Consider the following 23,847-nt stretch of genomic DNA (forward strand, 5'->3'; position numbering starts at 1 on the left):
AGGTATGACAGCACATTTATTTAGCTGTTCACTAACTCCATTCTTCAGAATGATGGCTTCTATTGATTGGCTAAGTATAGGCACTAGGCTTACCATTCTCATCCAAGTTTTCCTGCCAGTCTAAATAGACTTTTTTCTGAATGCTGGAGGAAAGCATCAGCACTTGGACCCAATAAAATTTGCCCAAAGTACAAAAATGGTCATTGAAAATGAGGATTTTTATTACAAAGCTGTCCAGGACAATTGCTGCTCAGGAGCAGTTTTATGTTCTTGTATTACATCCAGAGAAATCACAAATGATTATGGTAGGTACTCTGAATGGCTGGAGCCAAGGAAAGCAAAAGAAGGTTTGGTAGCAGAAGCACCTCTAAGAGCTGAAACTTAACCCACAACTATAGAATATAAGTCCAGGTTCATGAATACAGGACACACACACAGAAGTGGAATATGCCACAAATTTGAAAATTCAGAAAACACCAGGGGTATGTGTGATTATACTATTAACAACACAGGAGCAAGAACAAAAAAAAGTCTTTCTGAAGGAATATTCTGCATTTATTTTTTAAATTTGTTCATAGATTTCAACTTGCTTCTACTGGAACTGAACTGAAGCCCTAAACAAATAACTTACCTGGCACACGAGAAATCATCTGGCATAAATCAACATTCAATGCTGCAGCCCTCTGTAAGAGATATCCCCAGGAATGCATCTGGACTTCATAGCCTAGCAAAATGTCTGGGTCATATCTAGAGAGGTAGGGGGAGAAGAAAAAATGAGCTTCATATAATTCACAAAAATATTTTCCATGAACAAAGTATAAACAGGATTTCATTCAAATTATGTTGAGTTTAAAAATGGCGCAGTCATAATCGGTTTCTATGAAAGCAGCATCTGGACTAGGAGACAATATTCAAAGCAGGCAATCTTTTAGGGTTTATAATAACATTCAATTAGGGTTTATAATAACATTCAATGGCAAAAATATTTAGAAAGGATATTTTCGCTGGATTTTTTTTTTTTTGGTCTTTACAAATAAAGAACAAAACTGAGGTCTCATGAGGTTTTATTGATGGCATCAGGAAGTATCAAGCATTAGCTGAAACTTAGCAGAATGAGACAGATGTGCAGTGAATTATAGCCATGCCTATGGAACAGAATTTGCCAGTAGGTTAACTGGAATGTTTACTGATAGTATTGTGTCACACATAATACAGTATAACTCTGAGTAATCAGAGGGAACTTCAGGTCCTAAATGATCACCCCTTATTGTGAGTTACAATTTGTAGTTGAGTGAGAGCTGTCTAAACTGAAACAGAGAAAAGCAACTGTATCTACCATTTCTCCTTAAAGACCTTTTTCTAGATAGCCTTCTTTCTAGACGACAGACAAGAAAAACTTATCTTATGCTGTATCTCTTTCCAGCTGGAAAATCTAACTGACTCAGGTATGATAATAAAGTCAGAATTGACTTCTGACACAATCACTTCCAGTCAGGCTCAAAGTAAACCTCACTTGACCGGACAAAAAATGTGGCTTTAAGGACAAAGCACAGGCAGGAGTTAGCTCAGAGGAGCCAGTATCACCTAACTTTTGAGCAGGCACTATTAAAACCCCAAGTCATGATCTGGTGATTTGGTCAACAGTCTAAGAATGATTTTGTTGGGCAGAAAGAGACCAGACAAAGTAACATAAGATATCTGTTATTTTTACAGCAAGGAAACAAAGGAAGTTTCAGTGGGATGAATAGCCGCTTCCTGGTTAGACTGAATGATTTTTAAAGTATTTTCCAACCTTGATGCAGCAGGCACTATTCAATACAACTGAATGACATCAGGGCAGCTGTCAGGAGGTAGAGGATGGATGATGGGCTGAGGATCCTGTACACCACAGTCTATGCCCAACTCTACAACAGGGTACAGGCTTGTAGACCTTAGTTTATGGAGAGAGTGGGCAGGGGCCTTGGATTACTAACAGGAACTCTGTACTCCTTGCATCCATGAACACATTAAAAAAATACAAACATTTCTTGACTGTTGAATACAAAACACCCTTGCCCTGAATACTCAGTTAGTTGTATCACAGACATTACAAATGAAGCTTCAGACTTTATCAGGAAAGTGTCTTCCTTGCTTATGTGTCCTAGCCAAAGGCAATGACAACTCACTTTGAGTTGATACTAATTACTTGGAGAATAGCTCCAAAAAACAGTTTCTCCACACTTCTGCCATGGACACTGACCTTCTATGAAAAATAGTTGAATGCTGTTACTCATCATGGCTCTCTCTTTATTAAAATTTGGGCTTTTGGTCAGAAGTTGCAAAAATCCCCTTTATCACCTACTTCTACTTGTGAGGGAATGGTTTTGATACAATTTTAACCTAAAGCAGGGGATTCTAAAGTAAGTTTTTGATTTCTGGCATTCTACAGAAAGTAAAAGAACTAGCAGTTTGAATTTGGGGGATATCTTGCTATCTGCTGTTCATGTCAAAAGAAGAATTATTTGGTTTTGGAGGTGGAAATTTACTGCTTCCAGGAGTGGAAGCAGTAAATTTACTCAATATGGAAACCTATTCTACCAATGGTACAACCCCAAAGCTACTTGGAACAATTTATGGACAAATGACTCAAACTAGCCTGCAGTTCGTTCCAGCAGTGGAACCAGTGACAAAAAGATTTAGGACTGCTGGCTGCTCTGCACAACATACAATGATTGTGAAATGATGCTCAAAATTATTAATAGCTCAATTTCAGCTTTGAAATAAAAAGGAATTATGCCATGTTTTATACAGGCATAGAATAAACATTATAAAAATTAACATATTTTCAAATTAATTATTGTAATAACTAAACTTTCCTGGTCCTAGCATATGGCAAATCAGTACTGATTAATTAAAATTAGGGAAGTAGTCATTCGTTATCATATTTGAAAACTGGCATCACATAATTCAAAATGGAGAATACTTGTAGATTTTACACAAGACAAGGCATTATGCAGATGGGGTCATCATGATAGATGCAAATGTGAATCAGAAACTCGTGAAGAACTGCTTAAGAAAACATAAAACAATATTCATTATGCCAGAATTTTGCTTTCTCTTATAAGCCTGTTCTGAACAGAAATAAGAACTGTTTGGAAGCAGCAAGTTGGTGAAGTTTGTCCTTCATCACCTGATGAAAGATAGTTGCTTTGGGTTGTAACTTGCCCAAAGAGGGCATTACCTTTCTTACTTCCTACTTAAACAAAATTAGTGGGCTATTATATTACTACTGCAACTGAATATATTTTATCAGTTCTGGAGGTAATTTTCCCATTACCTTTTAACCTAGTGAACAAAATGTCCTCTGTAATCCATCTGCATATAATATCAAGAACTGTTTCTCTAGTATCCTTCAGATGTGAAGGTGTTTTTATAGGACAAGACATAAAAGCTCTTTAGTTTATGATGTTTTCAGATACATGCTTTTTCTTCTAGAAATAAAATGTGTCTAACTTAAGTATCACATATTTTAACACAATTCTATGTAAATCCACATCCAGATTGGAAAGCTTATTAATCAAAATATTTTTTTAAAACTCAGTCTTGCTCATCCAGGCCATTAGGGATCGCCTGTAATTGCACATTACTGACTTACAGGCTATCACTGACTTTACAGCACATTACTTTGCTTTTCCATCCCAACTAGATACCACCCATGTATTAAGGGGAGTGTCTAATTTCAGCTAATTTTGGCATCTCAAGTTTTCTAAACTGGTCTCTATTGTCATTGAACAAAAAGGCCTCTTCAGGTGAACCATTCTTTGTATTTTAGTCATCTCTTGCAGACCAACATCCTATTCTGTTGAACTCTTCTGGTGATGAGGAAAGCTAATTAGACACTGATTGTGAAGTACAGATGTTTAAGTTTCAGTCACATGACTTATACAAAGCTATCTAAATGGAAAATCAAGGTAGAGTAGCTAGCAAATGGTGAGATCAAATCTTACTGTGAATTTCCTGTAATCACAGTCCTTTACTGTCAGTTGGTACATATTTAAAACTTGGATCCAAGTGGTATCCTTCTAAAAGCATGAAAACCAATAAACATACTACTGGCAACTCAGTAGTTGCTCAGATACTGCAGTAAGTTACACATATATGTATTTTGTATGTACATCTGTATGCATTCCCAAGTGTATCTCAATTATCTCTGAAGGAAAAAACAAAGTAACATTAAACTGCAGAACTCCTTTCTACTAAGTAACACTTACAACCCCAAACTCCTGCACTACATACATCTAAGATCTACCTTATGCAACAGGTTTAAGAGACCTATCAAATTTCTTGCACCTAGTAAGAGACAATATTGTTTCCTGCCTCTATGTTGCTTGCTCATGAACTACATCCCAATTTATGCTGCAGAAATGCCCTCTCCTGCAGCCCAATCTCATGTACCAGTGGTACCAATGTACCAGTGGCACTTGCTGAGACTTCCTGTGGTATTCTATTTGCTAACAAAGAAGAGATGTCTGGAGCTAAAAGAGTACATTATTCTGCATGGGAAGATGAACAGGCAAACCCAAAATTTAGCTGATGTGAGAGCTTAGCTGAAGTGTGACTCTCTCACTCACTTTCTCCTTTTCAGGCGGCGCCACAAAGACACCAGGCTGTGAGCTAAGAGGACAAGTTTTATCTTTCATCCTCCTGTCTCACAATTTTTACAGTATACTATGAAACTGGTCTTCAACATCAATTCAAGCTATTTTATTAGAAAAAATTGTAATAAGACCAGCTGTTACACCTGCAAGAAACTAGTAAACTGTAATACTGATATTTGAAAGCTGCTGGCTCGGAGTAACACAACAGGAATAAGAGGTGTGCTTGCCAACATATGCTCTTTTGTTAAAAGGGTGGGCCCTGATACTGCTTTGCATGCTGTTGCCAGACTTTCTGCAAAGATGAAAAGCAGCATTTATGCTGGCAGGATTTAAACACAACAGCATTAACATTCAACTCATACATGCTGCAGAGAAAAGAAAGGCGATTATTTTCCTTTCCAGCTAAGTTGTATCTGCTGCTATGACATCTTTTCCTCTTTCTCATTTGATGATTTCGTGAATGAACACTAAAGCTCCCAGTTATACCTTCCCTTCTCTTATGTGTCTGCTTTTCCTGACTGCTATTTTTCTTCCAGCTATGATTAAGAGAAAAAGGGAGGGGGTGGGGAACCATGCCAGACCTATGATACAGACAAAAGCAGTAACTGTGCATAGCAACAGAATGCTTGGTGACTCAAACACATAACTGAAATCTCTGAAAACATTTTTCCAGCTTGCCTTAGACAACAAAAAAATCCATAAAGTTGATAGAGGGCATTAGACACATATTTCTACAGGAAAATGTCACTGATGAAGATGATACTGGCCTGGAAAAAGAAGGTTAGATTAGCACATCTCTATTTTAAGAAGAAGACGTTGCTAGAGTATTTACAGAGGAAGAAATATAATGCACTGTATCCAAACAAAAAAATTCATTAGCATTATACACCTTACAAGAAAAACACTATAAAAATATGTAAGTATTAAGCATTAGCAGTTTAATACAAAAATGTTATCCCCAAAATGTTTATATAAAATCTTGTATTATATTCCGTTCATGTAATTCTATCAAAAACTACTTCAGTTGAGACAAGGAGCTGTGGGTGTCTCTAAGTTTCAAGTAGCAATGAATCTACTACTCTTTGTTTCAAGCCTGCCCTGTTTTCACATCCTCTGTTTGTCTGAGAGATGGGGATTGTGCATTCCCACATGAATTCCCCAAATTTTGCTCCTCTCACACATGCAGGACCAGCCCTTTTCTGCTATCTGCTAGCATCTGCCCTTAGGGAGAAGCAGAACAATTTGCCCTAAAAGTGAAGGAGAGGCTCAGACATTTAATTTCTCTTTCATGGGAATCCACTGCTCCATCAAGCTTGCACATCTCTAGTTTTCCTATCTAGTTTTAAATCCCATTGCAAACATTCTTGTAGCATTCCATTCCACCTTCTCCTCCTCCTCAGTCAGCTTTCCTGTGTTAGGGAAGTATGTAAATGTGTTTACTTTTTTTCCTGCCTTTAGGTTCAGAGAGATGGCTCTTTTACTTCCTCAAGCAGAGATTCTTCCATTTTTTCTCCCATCTCATTGCAGCTGACACCTTATGATCAACAGAGGATCTGTTCAAGAAAGCACCTCAGGCAGTACAACAGAATGCTTTAGGACAGCAATACATGTCCAGGCTCCATTTCAAGAAAAAAAAAAAATCCCCTCTGAACGTTCCAGAGAGCCTACAACTTGGATATCTCTGCTTCTAGGACATCCCCAGCAACTGCACAGATTAGAAGGATGTTGTCTCTCAGCTGCTTTATGCCAGTTTTGAGCTGAAGCCCATTTTTCTGGTTTACAGCCAGAGGACAGTTTACCAAAGAAGGGAAATTTGGACCTGTGCAGGTGCAGCTCCCTCTCAAAGTCTAAGACAGTTGTCAGGGTACCAAAAACCAATCTAATGATGCTTTTCTTTTTTACAAATCTGTGCTGTTTGTTCTTCCCTACCTCTTCCAAACTCATATTTGTGGCTCTTCCTTTCTGTCTGTTTCCTGACTCAACCCTCAGCCTCAGTATACCAATATCCTTCAAAATTAAAATTGTCTGTGCATAGACTTTGGTATTTACGCTTGTAAGTACTTCTATTTCACAGGTTAGTCAGTCTCAGTAATAATCTCCTAGAAGCAGAGGTGCTTATTCTTCTCAGTATCTGGACAAGTCTGTGAGTTTGCAGTATAGATGAAATCACAGATCACAATTCCAGGGAAACAACCAGGTCGTCTTCTGGTCTACTGGAACACAAGATTATTTATTTCTGTTTGCCAAGGGCTCTGAGTTAATCAGAGACAACATCTACTAATTCACAGAAGAACATTTAACCTGGTATTCATCTCATGGATGCCAAGGTATTAACCATACTGTGGTCATTCAGATCTAGCACAGCCTAAACAACTTCACAGTGAAGGTATTAACTGAATCCAACTTCAGTTCATTTATTCCAGAGAATCTTTTGGAGCAATACTCATCTTCAGTCAACAAAGAGTAACTTTAGCTTTGCTACAAAAAGTTTGGGAAACACTCTTCAGAGACAAAAACCTAGTCAGACACTGATGAGCTATGAGTATTGCAGAAGTTATAAATTTTCCAGGAACACCCTTTCCTTCATCTGTGTGCTGGAAACAATGACCCAGAATTCTGTACATGGCTCTTCCAGAGTTTACGTGTATTGACAAGAAGTTACAGAATCAACCATTATTTATTTTCAATAGCCAGGATGGAAAGAAAACAAAAGGCCTAAACAAGGAAGTAGAAGGCTGGAACTTGAAACAAATAAGTATGTTCCACAATTTCACATATATGGAATAAGAGGAAGAACTAGGCCAACTACTAAGAGAATGAGTAGAAGTAGGAACAAGAATTCTTAAAGTGGACTGTAAAGATAATTCCTCCTGCAGCCAAGATCCTTTCTGTTCCATGCTCCAATAAGTTGATAAAGTCTGTTCCTGATATTGACAACCAAGAGTGATTAGGCAGTCTGTCATTCATCATGCCAGGAATCTGGAATTTCAGTCTTCCACCCTTCCCTCCAGCTGCCCAAGAGGCCAAGAACATGAACGAAAAGCAGGCTGCAGTCATGCTGGGCATGCTGTTCACTCACAAGAGCCTATTATTGTCCAGCCTAAAGCATGTATCAGAATATAAGATACTGATACAATTCTTTGCTTAAAATTAAGGTGATTTTGAGTGTTGATCCATGAAGTTCAAGTGATAATATTTCTTAAGTATAGCCTGATAGTTCTCTTTCTCTAATCTATCAGACCTACTATTAAGTGTGTCTACCAGAACAGTCAAAGCACCTAGCTTGTGCTGGAAAAAAATAACACTAAAAAGGTAAACAGAAGATTGTTTAAAAATAATTACTATTTTTCATTAAAGCTGTTTGCTTGTTCATTTCTCATTGAGGAAGTTTTTGCACTACTTCTTAATTACATGTTTTACCATACTTCCTCCTTCAGTTAAAGCTACTCTGGGCCTAGACACTTGTTTTGTGCTTAAGAAATACAAAACACTAACTCCAACAAAATTTCTCCTTTTTTTTGCCCAGGCTACAGAAAATAAATGGGGAAAAAGAGCAGCAAACTGTAGATGTGGTCCAAGTTGCAAAAAACTTCTTTTTTGAAAGTCCATCAGAAGTTTGATAGCTGAGTTCTAGAGTCGTGAGGGAAGGAAACTAAGATGATGACAATAGTCTGTCTCTCCATTAATAGAGCAAACTTTTTATCTTCCAGGAATACAAGTCAACTAACTCAATCTTTATGGATGAAGTTGCTCCATCAAAAAGATACACTTGCACACGCTAGAGAAGATCTCATTAGCAGAGATTTCTCAGACAGCAACCTGATACATTCCATCTTGAAGTACACCAAAATTGTTTGGCTTTTTTTTCTTTTTGTTCTGTAATGCCTTCAGCACATACAGATATAGAAGACTTCTGATCTTCAGTGATAAACATATATTTTAACTGCTGGGTTGTCTCTCTACCTGTCACGTTTTAGAGTTTCTGTCCTGTCATGTTTTAGAGTTCCACACAACTGGTGGAGAATTCTTCATGTACTGGCAGTTTCTCATTCTAAGTAATTTTCCTAAGTTTGATGGAGCACTAGATTTCCAAGAAAGAGAAAAATGATATTATATTCCTTACCTGAATTTTGTCTTCTCTGAACAGGGATCTGCTGCTCTGTCAGGACCCACCCTGTGCTGGTTGCATTCAGCAACTCTTTTTGTATTCTGGCTTCATGGGGTTGGTCAAAGCCTTTCTCATCAGAGGTTTTCTGGTTGGAGAGAGAAAGAATTGCAAATGTACTCTGCCTAGTTTGTTTTTTTTTTCTTGTGCCTCTATTCCAGCAGGGTGACTCAGAGTTTAAATCTGTTTGTTTTCCTTGAAATTTTACAGCTTTGCACCTGTCAGTAGGGTCTGGAGAGACGTCTGTGGTTCCACCTACGCACCAGGCGAGAGGGCTCCCAAACAGGCTTCTCAGCCTCGGTGGAGAGGGGGAAAACCAGCAGTTTTCCAAGTTTGATGGAGCAGGGGATTTCCATTCAGAGAAGACAAAACTAATCAAGGAAACTGATTTTTCAGTGAACCCTTATTTTAAACTGCAGCAGTTTCAGTACCATGCAGGTTTTTTTCTGTCTTGCCTCAGAGTTCCTAGAAAACTCTTCCTGTCTGAGGGGTTTTCTGTAGCTCTCAGCACTCTTAATATCTACTGTTCTGTGAGTTTCAGAGAGAGATGTGTAATGAATTCTGGGGTTAACAGGAAAGTTGTATGTTGAGAAAGATTACTTATATGGCTGATAAGTTTCAAGATTGTAACTCAGCTGCTTAAGAGGATCTGAATGTTCTTGCTGTCAGAGAAAAGGAAAAGCAAAAAGTATTTTTATCTGAAAGACCACCATGCTTGTCCACTCTAGAAATAAGCCTTTGAGGGAAACAACAACAAAAAAAATCAGTATTTGAAAGACTGGCAAGGGTTGAAGGAACTAAATCTGCTGTTCCAAGCCTGAAAAATAAAAGCAGAACGTACAGATATGCTACCTTTTTACAATATTCACTACTTCCTGGAAAAGAGTTCTTTCATCAGTAGCGTAACTGACTTCTAGTCCTGTAACTCCAGATCTTGTAAGCAAGGGGGCTTGGTCTCTGCTCCCTAGAAAATAAAAGTAAAAAAACCTGTTACAATTTAGAAGGAATTTCATTACTTCAGTCAACAATACTGCTTTAGAATAAAACATACGACCAAAAAGAAGAATGGAACACAACTTATTTTTATCTTTAATAATTATCACAATTAATTCCATGAACTTATTTTCTTCCTCTTGGGTGGAATTATTTTTTTCTTTTCACTTTGTAGAATTCTGCCATAGTGGTAATCTTGCACAGATTCTCAGACAGAAACAAACCTGAGTCACAAGAATTTTCACTATTTTACATGCACAGGAGTCTAGCTCCTGGAAAATTACTCTTAATAAGAAATATTAAATGACTATATGACAGCTCACACACTGTTTTTATGCAAAATATAATTTTAATTGCTATCTCAGAGTAGTGCTTTGCAAAATGCCTTACAGAATGAAAATGCTTTATAACAGTATAGCTTTTTTCCAGCACACTAAGTTACTGACAGAAATGGAAAAACATGACCAAATGCTCACTTAGTGCACATTAAGAATGTCCGCATTGATAATGTCTGAGTAATATCTGAATTTGTATGCATGTAGAAACTCAGCATTTGCCTTCCATATTAAAAAACCTTCTTTAAATGAATAATGCACAACACATACTCTGTTTTCTTTACACAACAGGTAGTATGAGCTCTGTTACAGTGACAATGCAGATTTTAGGAACTGGAATTTTTAAACTGCATTCTACTTTGACACATTCTTAAGAATTAAGAAAAGTGTGCTTTCAGAAATAAATGTTAAAACAAGTACTGCGACTTACAAAGCAATAATAACACAAAAGGGAAAAAAAAAGATGTATCTCAATGTCAAGTCACTCCACAGGGAACTCAAAAAGTTCTAACCAATAAAGTATTGACAGCACACATCAATTAAAGCAACGAATGTCACAATAACATTTAAACACATCATTTTATTTCACTAACAAACCAGATCAGAACCTTCATTTTTTCAAATATCATTGGACATTTACAGTTCTTGATAAGCTATCAGTGGCACACACACCTAGGGAGCCATAGTGGCTATACTGTGGAAAAATCTCAGCAAGGTAATAGAAATATATTTTTTAAGATAGTAACAAGCATATAATACCAGAATAAAATTCACTGAGAACAATAAGAACTTAGCTTAACATGATATAGTATCTACAAAATACACTGGTAAAAGAAGAAGCTGTTGCCTTATTGCTAATTTTTTTGTAGGTTTTGTCCACGCTTAAAATTTTAGACAGTATTTTGTGGTTTGATACACATTCACATTGCCAAAGAAACCCTGAAAGAAAAAGGACTACTTTGGGGATGTTTTTTGGTTTGAGATTTTTTTTGTTGGGTTTTTTTTTTTACTAGCCTAAACCAGTGGTACTCAACCTTTAACAGCTGGAGAGCCACTTCTTAATAAAATGGAGTTGTAGAGCACCATAAAAATCAAATATCAATGGATTTTTTTTCCATCATGACACTTCAATGTGTGATGATGCTGCCTTAATGCCACCACACATTGATACATCACGACATGACACATCAGCATCCTCTCTCCCAGCAGCATTCTGTCTTCAATCCCTTCTGGCTGCTAAGAGGGAGTGGGGTGGAGGGGTGCAAGGGGCAAAAGGGCAAGTTTTTCCCCATTCTGCCCCACAGCTGCTGGGTGGGAGGTGATCTCTACTCTTACCTGTGGGGGGATCCCAGCAGCTCCTTTTCTTTCCCCCTATGGGAGGGGGAACTTCAGCGACTCCCACACTGCTGGTCCATTTGCTCAGTGCTCCCCGCGCTGCCTGATAGAGTGGAGCGCCGATCAGATGCCTACATTGCGAGAGCCGCCTGTAGGGCCATGAAGAGCCACATCCGGCTCTAGAGCCACAGGTTGAGTATCACTGGTCTAAACAAAGCCAAAAAGGTACAATAGAATAAGGGCCCCTGTTTAGATCCTAAAAGGATCAGTTAAAACCACAAAAATAACCCTTAAGTAAAATATAAAACATACTGTCTCGCTTTTAACATTTTCTACTTGCAGCTATCCAGCAACTCGAGTAGGAAACTAAAGGCAGGTTTTCCTCTTTACACTTTTAGAACACTGCAGGAGCTTGTCCACAAGCACGCAAACATGGATATTTTGTACACGCAAATGCCATTTGTGGTCTACAGCCCATGCAATAGTTCTTTGGAAGATATAAGCAGGAAAACTCCATATTTAATACGGCCATTCAACAAGACAAAATTAAATGAAATACATAGTAATATAGATACTCTATTACATTTTGCTTGCTACTGTTTGATTACTATGAAATAGCATTTCTGTAAAATATCATATGAAAAAAAGAAATAGGAACCTTGGCTTGATGGTGTCCTGCCTCTATCAATCACTATAGCACCAGTGATTTCTTTTTTATCAGAATTTGGCAGTGCTGAGTCTGATGAGACGCAGTAGAATAAAGCGCAGATCGGATCAAACTCTGGATCTGGTTCCAAATCTCGTCTTGTTCGAGCATGTAACTCCATACTGATGAGGGTAAGGTGCTGGACCTAGCAACAAATAAAAGACAGTATGTTAGTTTGTTCTGCAGGTTTCTTAAAAAAATTAAGAGAAGACTGTGCAAATGAGGACAGGGCCGACATTTATATGGTGGTATTACATTGTAACTACAAGGTTCCACCCTAAAATTAACAGAAGTGATTAACCATGCATCTTTGGATCTCACATTTTTGCAAATACCACCATCTTAGGAAAAACTAAGATTCATCATGAAACACAGCTTTATAGTCAGTTATGAAAATTCAGTATTTATGTCTGAGTACTGTATTCTTCTACTAAAAGCAGAAAGTAAGACAAAAACCAGATAATGCTCAACTTCAACAATTGTAAATTCCTGTAGTGTTTTCAAACACCTTTGTATATTGAGATGAATCACATTTCTGAACTGATCAAGAACAAATAATCACTCTTGGTCTTTCTTCTCCCTTCCCTCCCTCACACAAGACAATCATGAAAACTAAGCCCTACAGGAAGGTAGGGAGAATACCTAACTTTGCCTTCAGAACTTTCACATCATATTGCCAGAGTTTTTTGCAGAATGGTTTACATTTAGAAAATGCTAATCCCTATATACTGTGAAGTTTTGACTGTGCAGTAAAGACAGTATTATTTAATACTGTTTCAACACCATATTGCTACTCTTTTGTCTTGCACAGCATTGCTCATAATGTGGATTAATGGAGAGGTTGGACAGATTAGGAGGGAAAAATTAAAAGTATTTCTGTGTATATAGGATGCTCTAGGGGCAGCCTGATTTCCTCCAGATTTGCATGCTATAAATTGCTACAAACATCACTGGGTAAAATTTTACTATCAGAACTCCATCTCCATTTCCCCCAGGATCACTGTGGCTTCTCTATGTCCTTTACTCAGTGCTATCTCCCTATCTCCTCTATAAACTGGCCAACAGCTAATTCCAGGTGTGCAGACTGTCTAGGAGCACATATACACAGGCTGCTTGCCCTGTCAGCAGCCAGACACAGCAGTACTGTATTTACACTGCTTCCCTTTCTCAGGCACCTTGATTCCTCTCCCCACACCAAACACTCACCTACATTAGACAGATATAAAGAGACCTTCTTTGAGATAGGCACCCTTCTGTTAAATGTAGTAGAAACTGTCCAACAGGTTCAGAAGGTAACAAGTAGAAATACCAGGAGGGCCTTACTAATTGCTGCCAGATGCCTTATTTCTTAAGGAAACAATCCATGAAAATTACAGTCAACTAGTTTTTCAAGTAACGTTTTTATGCAAAACTGACTATTCCTTCTGATTTTTCCCCTATTTCTATTTTTAAAGGGAGGTTTATCATCTTCTCAACCAAAATACTGTGAAGTCTAATTCAATACTGTTAGAGGCATTGGATATCAAGCTGAAACTGGTAGATCAACTACTTATGAGCTGCAGACATCAGCTGATTAACAGCTGACATCAGCTGCAGACATCACTGATTAATTTTTAAGTCACTAAGGGAGCTCAAGAGAAAATGACTTTTTATTTTCAGTATAAAATTGGCTTGATAAATTATAATTTTAAAAAGTGACATGCAAGAATAAAGTTACCTCATGTAAAGATTTTGCTTCCTGCAGGTTTTCCACACTGACTTTAAAACCGTAAGTATTATTTAAAGATGGTCCTTCAATCTGGGAAGTCTCTTTCTTTGGAGCACCGAGGGCAGCAAATTGATTCTTATCAGGCAGGGGAAGAAAAAATCACAGGATAGTGAGAAAACACAGGATGCTAAACTCATATGTAGTATTAAATAACAGGCAATATTAAATAGAAATTTATCAATGAAAATGCCAATTATACACTGCAAATTACTAAAAGGTCCCCAACCTTTAACTATCTCCTCATTTCATTTTTCAATATACAAACAACCGTTGTATCTTTCTGCCTTTTAGGAATAATTTTAATTCATAGCAAAGCAAGAGGCAGTTTGAAATACTTAAAAAACCTCCCAAACAATCAAAAACTCCCAGAATCCTACCAAAAAAACCCCAGTCCCACACATACTGGCTTTCTTGGAAGTCTGAGGATATTGAAACCAGCAATTCTCTATTCTCTCTTGAGCAACAATTTGTCAAAAAACCCTGTTTCAGTCATTACTTTTTAAGGCACTGAAATAAAGGTATATTAAGTACCTCCTTGAAATAAGTGAATATATTAAGAAAAAACTACTGGGTCACTCCAGTAATGCACCTAGCCCTCCATTCTGTTTCAACATGGAGAGCAGAAACTGTTTAAGTAAAATAAGTCCAACCTCTTTCTCCTCTGTTAGCACACCACAAACTGCCCTCCTTGTTTTCAGAAAATGCCTAGAACATTGTCTGAAAACTAATACACATAGAAACACACAAATATACACAGGTCTGGCTATATCTATATATATAAAAAAGGGAAATCACACTACAACTTAAAAAGGATGTTGTAACTCCAAGAGCAAAACATCTTTATATGGTGTCTCATTAGTTTCTCACTACCCTAGAGCAGCATTCTCAATCTCCAACTTACACGCACTTCCCCCAAATTAAACTCATAAATTTGTTCCCAACTTTGAGTGTGCTCTGATTCTACAACATTTGCACCATATCATTTTAAATGTATTTTCAAGATCTTAATAATAAAAGACAAAAAAATAAAACAAAGAAGAAAGAATGGAAATGTGCATATACCACAAAATAAAACACATCTGTGCAGAAAATGTTAATTTACCTTCATTTGTGTAGTTAGAAGTACTCTTCGAAGACCATCAGTATTACTTCCCCTCTTGTGGCTCAGTTTCTGAGCTTTTGGTACTGTAAACAGGAGAGAAAGACTACTTAGCCTCAATAGTATTGTCTAGGCATCAAGCAACATGCAAGGAACAAAAGAGGCATTTCATTACCATTCCAAACAAATGTTACATACATAAACAAATACAGCTTCAGCCTTTGTCAAATCAAAAGCACAACTACTGCAATTTGGTATTTATGGACATATAGGAACATTAATAAGTTACAAAGCCTCACATCATCATCTTGAATACTGCAATGTTACTCATACTCTACATTGAGATTTTTTTTTAAATACAAGCAATATAGTCGACAAGATTAAAAAAATCCTCCAAATAAGCAAAACTTCTAAATTAAGCTTTTAACCAGCACTTCAGAGTTCAGTTACCGGAGACTGTTAGGAAGCAAATGGATGTTCTACTTGTAGACTTTTCCAATAATTCAATAGTTCCTTTGGCAATAATGCACAGAACTTTTCCTTTAAAACTAATTTTAAATATATTTTTGCAGAGATATAATTTTTTTCTTATTATGTAGAAAGAAATATATTTAGATGTGTGTGTGTGTGTGTGTATAATTAGAATCACTTCATGGATTTACCTGCAGATAAAGGAGTAAAACCAAGAACTTCAGGTATTCCATCTTGGTTTTTTCTGTGCACAATGGGTGTACTATGTAGACAAACTGATTCACAATTTCCAGGATCTTCATTAACTGGAAGCGGGGATGTGTCAAAGGATGTCCGAATGTTCTCCTGGGTGCATGGAGAATTTTGTGTACTTCCCACATAGTTTCCTTCCCCAGAAGACAGAATAATATTCTGATTTTTCCACTCTGTGTCTTCTAAACTGGACTGTTTAGGATCTGGAGATGCCACCTGTTGCCAAGGAGGAAGCACCGGAGAATCTGGAGAACTGTAACTGACGTAATAATCTTCTTCCTCCTCCTCCTCCTCCTCCTTATCATGTTCTAGAGCTGAAGTAGTGTGTGTCTTGCTTGCACATGAAGTTTTATTAGATTCTACATCATTTTTAGTATTTACAGAAGTTCCTATGGTGCTTATAGACTTATCACAGTTTTCCTTGGTTTGCGTTTTTGTATTTTCTGCCACGGAGGCAGGAGAAGTCTTTGTAGGCACAATAGGTCTTTCATCTTCCAGGCTAGACAAATTCAAATCTTTAGCTACTTTTATTACTTCTATAGATTTCTCCTCAGACAACACTGCAGAGTTGAAACTCTCATCTTCCTTTGCTTGCTCAGCAGGATGATTCTTAGGCAATTTCTTGAAATGTTCATACTCTTCTTTGGCATGAAGCCATATCTGAACTTGCTGTTGGCTTGGAGCACATTTGCATGGCATTATAACTATTTTTTTGTCTTCACTAGTTTTATGGCTATGACTTTCTCTTTTATTAACAGTAGAGTGACCATAATGAGGAGGAGATCCTGGTCTAGGACCTTCTGTCATTGCTGAAAATGCAGTCTTCCAGAGTCGTAGACCTTCCAATGAGAAGTCCCCTTCAAACTCAGGGAGGTCATTTGGAAGTCTGGTTTCCACCGTGAGAAGCCGCCCTCCAATCTCCCTGTGAAGAAAATAGTTTGAATTACTGTTTTACTCCAAACTGCACTGCAGGCATTCCTCCAGATGACAGAAAAGCAGAGTATTACTAACTAGTTTTCTCACTATGCAATTCCCATGGGCAGTATTTTTATTTTACAAACTATGAAGGCACATTCCCACTTATTACAACAATATGCAATAAAAAAATCCAAAGTATCATGAAAGAAAAAGGGTATTTGGACTGGAAGCACAGTAACTTTCAACTTCAAATGGATGTATATCAGATGGGATCTTTCAAGCATCCGTGCCATATAACAGCATAAAACTGTTTACAGGAATAAATTAAATTTAATATAATCACAATCACAGGTAGACAGAAATGCATTTAACACAGTACCTTGGCTTTTCTGGAGCATCTGAAGGGTTGCTGCAGAATGGTTCCTGATAGACTGTTTCCGCGAGATCATGATCCAGCAAAGTTGCCATGATTTCTTCACGACTGGGTGGAGACATGAGAGGTTTAAGAATGTGAGCAGTACGTGGTGTAAAGCTTCCATTCTTGGATTGTGAGGGAGAACTGGTTGATCTTGGTGAACTATCTGGAGTTGGAGTTAATGCTTCGTTGTTTCTTGAAACATGTAATTCTAAATCCTCAGAAGCTGCATCTAGAAGCTCACCATCAGGTGATGACAATAAGGATGTAAAAGAGGTATTAACTGAATCAAGTGGTTGACAAGGTTCAAAAGTGGTTTCTTTTCTAAGGTGGCTTTGAATCCAGTCTGAGCAGGTTGGCTGAGAAAGATTAAGAAATCTCTCTTTATTTACTGTATTTATATTCAATTTGAACTTTTCATTTAAACAGACTTCAGTCTCTTGGGTACAAGAGGTATCAATAAAACTAGATCTAGAAGTTGAAGAATGAATGTTTTTCCTCCATTGACTATGGCAGTGGTTCTCACTATTATCTAGTGAGGTCTTCTCAAAAAGCTCAGGGCTCAGGCCACCAGACCGTATCCATTTATTTGTGCTTGAAGAATGTTGCTTTTCTTCCTCAGATTTTTGGTCATTATGACATAGAAAGTCACCTTCTGTTGTTTGTCCAGAACCAAGATCCTGAACTGCATCACTCAAGAATTTCTGGGGCAAATTTTGATCTGCTGGGACAAACTGGCTTGCAGAATAAAAACTGCAAAATCCACTTTGCCCTATAGTATTAATATCAAAGTTGTAATTGTGGTCTGGAGATAAGCTGTCTTCAAGTGAGTAACAGCTTTCAAAACCAGGGTCTGAAAAGAAAACGGGGCTGTCATCAGATACAGAACGATCAGTGCGATTAGTCACCGGCTGGCTTGAAGACTCCTTTTTTGCAAGTTTTAATGTTTTTTCTTTAGGTTTTGTGCTCCTGGGAGAACGAGATTTTCTTGATGATGTGACTGGTCGTGACCTTTTGATGGCTTTATTCTGTTCAAGAGGGCATGGTATGCTCTTGCTCAGCTGCGTTTTGTCTGGCAACGGCTCCTGTGCAATACTGGCATTCTGAGCTTTCTGCTGTCTCTTCTGGAGCAACTCTTTTAAAACAGCCAGACCAGACTGTCCTTCACCAAATGCTGATGGGGCCACTATATTCCTGTTTTTGTACTGGGAGATGGGTTTTGGTTGCATGGTTGTTTCTGACAGAGGCCTTTGTTTTGTGGTTTCTGGTTTAAAATGTGACATATCCAAAATAAACCCTCTCTGGTTTTGATCGCAATTTAACTGCTTCACTGGACTCTTCAAAGATGTTACTAAACAGTTTTTAGGCAGTTGAAGTGACCCAGGGTTTTCCTCAGATGGCTTAAGAATAGAAGAACAAGGATCAGAATGCTTGGATGCCTCTGGTAAACAAATAATCTGCTGTTGATTATTGTCTTTACAATGCAAATAGTTAGTGGTATGTAATTGATCCATCTTTGCTGTGTCCAGAGAGTCACGAGTTTCATTTAATTTCCCAGCTGGTGGCAAATATCTGATTTGAAAATTTTTTATCTCTTCTGCTTTTGGAGAAGTCTTACCTTTTGAGATATGAGCATTCTGTGTTATGTGAGTTGAGTGATTAGATGGATCAAATATGTTTTGAATGAGAGCAGAGTCCTTCATTCTAAATATAGCACTCTGAGTCCTGGACCTCTGAGAGCTCATTTTTGGTACTTCCCTTCCAGATGCTGTGAGAGTAGATGTGAAAGATGGATGAGGGTCTTCCCGTGGAGCAGGCAAACACTGTGCATCTACAGGCTTATCAATTTCCATCAGTGAGTGAAAACAGCCCAATGAATTACCTTGTGCATCAGCTGAAGGGAGCTGTGCTGACGGCAGATATCCAGCTGAATAGCCAGGAAGAGGACTGTCTTTGAGGTTGTGAAGTGGCTGAGAGCAGACAGAGTTGTAAGAAATCTCATGAGGATCTTGATGCTTCAGCACAAACTTGACTTCTGTAGCAGAGCGACTACTTTCTTTTTCATCTTTAAATACAACGCGTTTTCTTGAGGATGCTTTTTCAGCTGCTTTTTGTTTTGTTCTAGGTTTCTTCTTTCCATCATCCGGTGTTTTATCAACCTGATTAATCTTTTTCTTTTTCTTGGTAGACACAGTGGGGCTAGCAAATTTCTTTTTACATTTCTTAACCTGAGTTTTTGCCCTACTAGTTTTTCCTACACTAGTATTAAGTGTCTTGCTGTTGTAGATATTGGGACCTCTACTAAATAAAGCTTCTCTGTCCAGGTTGGTTAAAATTTCTTCTGCTTTTGGATCAGTGGGAGACCAGCAGCGAGGTGGAGATGTGTTTACTGGGCTTGTGCTTCTCTCAGAAAGAAAACCTAACTTAGACATAACATCACTATAGTTATAGTCACAGTCTTCAGCTTCAGCACTGTAGGAGGGCGAAGGAGGAGAAAGAATTGTATGAGTCCTTTTTCTGAAAGATAAAGTTCTTTTAATATTTGTACTACCTGTTTTTTGTGGTTTTCCAGCTTTTTTCTTGGTTGACTTATGTTTTGCTTTCCTTTTGTGACTTTTCTTTGGTGTTAGTGGATAAATAGGATATTTGGTTGCAGGAGAGTCAGGAACTTTTGGCCAAAAGTCCTTTAAAGGTGCAAGCTTTTTATATAAATTCATCTTTTCCTCTGTGAGTACTACTCTTTCCTCACTAGAATCTACTTTCCCCAATTTAACAAGCATATTTTTTCTCCCTCTAAATCTATTGATGATAATATATTTAATAATAACAGGTGGCAATTTTTTAGAAAGTTTTCTACGCTTTCGAGACTTCTGAGACCCATCCAAACTTTCAACACTTTCCATCGGTTGAGGTAGATTAATTTTTGAGTTGTGTGCGACAAAGCTCGATTCGCTGTCTTCAGCCTCATAATTCACCTTCCGTTTTGTTCGGAGCGTGTACTTATTCCCACACAGTCCAAATGACTGCTCAGTTTCAAGAGATCCATCTGCAAACTGGCAGTCAGTGTAATTAGCAGTACTTGTAGGCATTTTGTTTTCAAAAGCCTCAAGAGGAACTTGAACTAAGTCACTAGGTAAAGCACTATCCTTATCAGGAATGTTACTACAGGCATTACCTTGTGTATAGCAGCCTTCCTTCACTGCTGCAACATCATTTACACCTGCAGGCTCCTGACGATTGATAAAACTATGCTTCTTTTTATTCAGCTTCAGCCTGGACTGTTTGTTGCCCTGCTGTAATTTGTATGTGACGGGAGCTAACTTCTGTGGTCGACTGAGACAATTAGAAAGAACAACACTAGGAAAGAACATATAATGTGCTGCTTGTTGACTGAGGCTTGGCTTTTCCGCCTTGTGCTCCTGAAATTCTTCATACCTAATTTTAAGCTTATTAAGGCCACCTTCATCAGTGTTATTTTCAAGTGAATGTACCACAGTTCGACTGCCTCCTGAACAAGATACCAATTCACAATTTTCTGTAGCTGTTGCTGGAAAAAAACTATTTATACTTGCACTGCTGGATTTTTCATTTACTTCAGAGGACATTTTACCTTTGGAGTGGCTCATATCAGAAAAGTTATATAAATTTTTATTCAACATGTTGTCACCAATATGGCGGCCCACATGCATAAAAGAGACATCCTTTTCAGCCTTCCTAATGCTAATGTACTTCCTACTAGGTATTGGTCTGTTCACTGATGAAATATCATCTTCATAGTCAAAAATATTATTTCCACATGAAGGAACTGGGAGAGTATCTTTCTTGTTGCTCTCTTTGTGAGAGTTTTCTGCATGGGTACTATTGCTGAATGGAGTTGGGTACTTGGCTGAGTAAGTGCTTTCTTTTGTAAGAGAATGGACTGAAAGTTCAGGTCTTGTTTCTGTGTTTGGTTGTGAGAGGTCTTCTACAAAATCTTCATTATTCAAAACATGGTTAGAAAGGGCACTTGTGTGTTTACACTGAAAAGTAATTTTAGCAGAAGATGGGGGTTCTAGTGTAGCAGCATCTTTGTGAAAGATTGAGGTCTTTACAGACATTTTGCTTGTTGCAATAACGGAGGAGTGAGTTCGAGAACTTTCATTATTCAAAGGATTGTCTGAAATGGAAGAAAAGCAATTTCATTCTAGTCTTCTTGTAGAAAAATAACCTAAGGCATTAAAAATTTTAATAGTATTTTCCTGAAAGCCTTCCCATCCAAATAAGAAACAAAACACTTGCAAGTCACATTACATTTATCATCATGACAACTAGAGACCCTGACTACATGAGTTGCTTTATGAAAATCACATTGTCAGTACATTTGTCTCAGGCATTTTGTCAGTTATACCTCAATGGCAGACTTGCATACAATTGTCAAAGATTTCATGCTGACTTTCTGAAAGAAGGCTTCACAATTGCTTTCAGATGACTATATAAAAACAGACTGATTTCTAGAAAAGTTTTGTAACCCTGCTTTGTCCCTGAGAAGTATGTATACTCATAGGCTCTGAAAAACTAAATTCTTATTTAGATGACCTTCCTCATGTAGAAAAATCATTGCATAGAAAGCTAAAGTAGTACATCTCACAACATGGCAAGGGCTTTGTATGAACTGTGCTGTGCATTAAACATAGGTATTTTCCTGCATTTCTATATAGCAGAGCAATACAGCACCCATTCAGGTATTCATGCAAGGAGCTTACACCAGTTAGTTAGACCATGGATTCATATCCATGTATTAATGTTCTCACAAAATCTGAGACCAGGAGGTGCCGTGGTAATTTGTCCTGTGCAAACTCATCACATGGTATGTGTCATGATTTTCATCTCTTTTGGTGATACATTCACCACATTTATTGCGGGGCAAGTTTGGACAGGCACGTGGTAACAAATTAACAAGTGTGTGCTTGCTCATAACCTTGCTGAACAAGTAGTTTGTCAGCAGCTGTACCACTGCAGAGGCAGCTACCACACAGCACCTGGCACACAAAAATTTGTTCCACCTCTTGTATCCACATCTTTAGCTGAAATGTTGAAGGGAGATAGGAGTTATGAAACATGCTACATGACCTGAAAGCATGTGCTGCACACTGATTTACTAGATTGGGGATCCTTTGGGCCTTTAGTGTAAGTCTCAATCAATTTGGGGATCATCTTCGATTCATGCTGCCTTCAGCTTAGCAATTTATTTGCTGCTGGCTGAGAAAAATAAAAGGAAGTCCCAATCTGTTTTGAGTAACATTTTCTAATGCATACACAGAGTCCCTGAGGTGTGAAACACAGCTGGGAGACACTGCCTATTATTCTTTGGAGGTAGGAGTCCACAGAAAGAAGGAGGATGATTAACTGAAAACTCAGAAAATGGGAGTTTGGTGGTGCCAACAAACACCTGGAAAATACCTGGCTAGTCAGATATAAAAACTGCAAAAATACTTGTCAGTCAGTCAGATTATATGGACACAGATTCATGTGTGGATAGGCATTTTCTAATTTAGACAACCTGGACTGAGATCTGTTTTGAATTTACTGTATCTCATATTGTAAGAAATCAGTGTAAAAGTTGACAGAAATACGCTTTCTAAGCCAATGTGATATTTCACATACTTAAAATATGCTTAAATTCAAACAATTACTTAAGGAACAGTCTCGTTAGCCAGCAGCATCTCTTATTACAACAAATTAGAAAGTATGGCAAATAAGGAAATTACAATTGTATATCTGACAAAAGCATACCATATTAGCAGTACATCAAATCATGTATTAATCCTACCATTATACCTATAAAACAAAGGAAAAAGCAAACTATGTTTTAAACACTGAACACAAAAAATAGCTGTGGTTATCTATAATCTATCTAGTAAGATCATACAGTTCACTTTCTCAACTGAACATTATAATGTGACTTGCAGATTTTCCAATGAAACAAATAATATTATTTATATATTTCCCTAACTTTGAAATGTGCATTCTGTTGACTAATGTTATTTGATCAAAGATATTGATCATGTTATAAAGATGGCAAAAGATCTCTACAGATTAATTTTTTTTTATTTACAGATTTTGAAAGGCAGTTCCTTCTGCAGTGGCTTTGCCACTCAGTTTTAATTCATGCAGTCCCAAATGTGAATATGCAATCTGCAGAATGAAACACAGGCCCAAACAAAAGCTCACTATAGTTTAGCATGTGTGGCAAATACTTGTAAAGAATCTACACAGTAAGACATTAATTATTTACAATAATCCTAGGAGAATAAATGATCCCACAGAATCATTACTCTTAATATCACATTTGGGTTTTTCCAAAGAACTAATTAAACTATGTCCTTTATTGGATCATCAATACAATTTGAAAAACAGATTCTGGTAATACATAGAGGGCACTGAGATTAAAATACAAGTGTTTTTCAAGGAAGATGTTAAGGGCCTGCTTCTGCAATCTGTGAGAACTTTTCCTTCCAATTGAAACACGGACTGAAAATGGTCAGCACTTTTGAGAACTAGCAATTTGATGTGAAAACGAACTATGATTCAACTTCCAAACCTGATTTTCCATTTACTTACCACCATTTTCATCTGCAGTTCCATCTAACTGAGGTATTGAGAGATTACTTAGGATATTGTTAGTGCTCCACTCCATTTCTTCCTCCGAAGACGAATCCTCTTCTGTTGAACTTCGATGCATATTTTTGCCAGCTGACCTGGAGGAAAGTGAAG

At 37.6% G+C, this 23,847-nt stretch overlaps 1 protein-coding gene across 2 annotated transcripts in view; it reads right to left on the minus strand.

Annotated features, from left to right (window-relative positions):
* Positions 1-23,847, minus strand: part of REV3L (REV3 like, DNA directed polymerase zeta catalytic subunit) — a 112,575-nt gene that overhangs the window by 23,572 nt on the left and 65,156 nt on the right. The window contains exons 12-19 of one of the 2 annotated variants that reach the window (XM_063151016.1): positions 23,698-23,831; positions 17,059-21,250; positions 15,701-16,683; positions 15,042-15,124; positions 13,889-14,014; positions 12,124-12,316; positions 9,655-9,766; positions 632-747 (exon numbers count right to left, since the gene is read on the minus strand). In XM_063151016.1, coding sequence (XP_063007086.1) covers positions 632-747; positions 9,655-9,766; positions 12,124-12,316; positions 13,889-14,014; positions 15,042-15,124; positions 15,701-16,683; positions 17,059-21,250; positions 23,698-23,831 — 5,939 coding nt within the window. Of the gene's footprint in view, positions 1-631; positions 748-9,654; positions 9,767-12,123; positions 12,317-13,888; positions 14,015-15,041; positions 15,125-15,700; positions 16,684-17,058; positions 21,251-23,694; positions 23,832-23,847 lie in introns of both variants that reach the window. The other variant, XM_063151015.1, reaches the window with a different exon arrangement.

The sequence above is a fragment of the Melospiza melodia genome, chromosome 3, assembly GCF_035770615.1.
Source record: "Melospiza melodia melodia isolate bMelMel2 chromosome 3, bMelMel2.pri, whole genome shotgun sequence".
Taxonomy (NCBI): Eukaryota; Metazoa; Chordata; class Aves; order Passeriformes; family Passerellidae; genus Melospiza; species Melospiza melodia.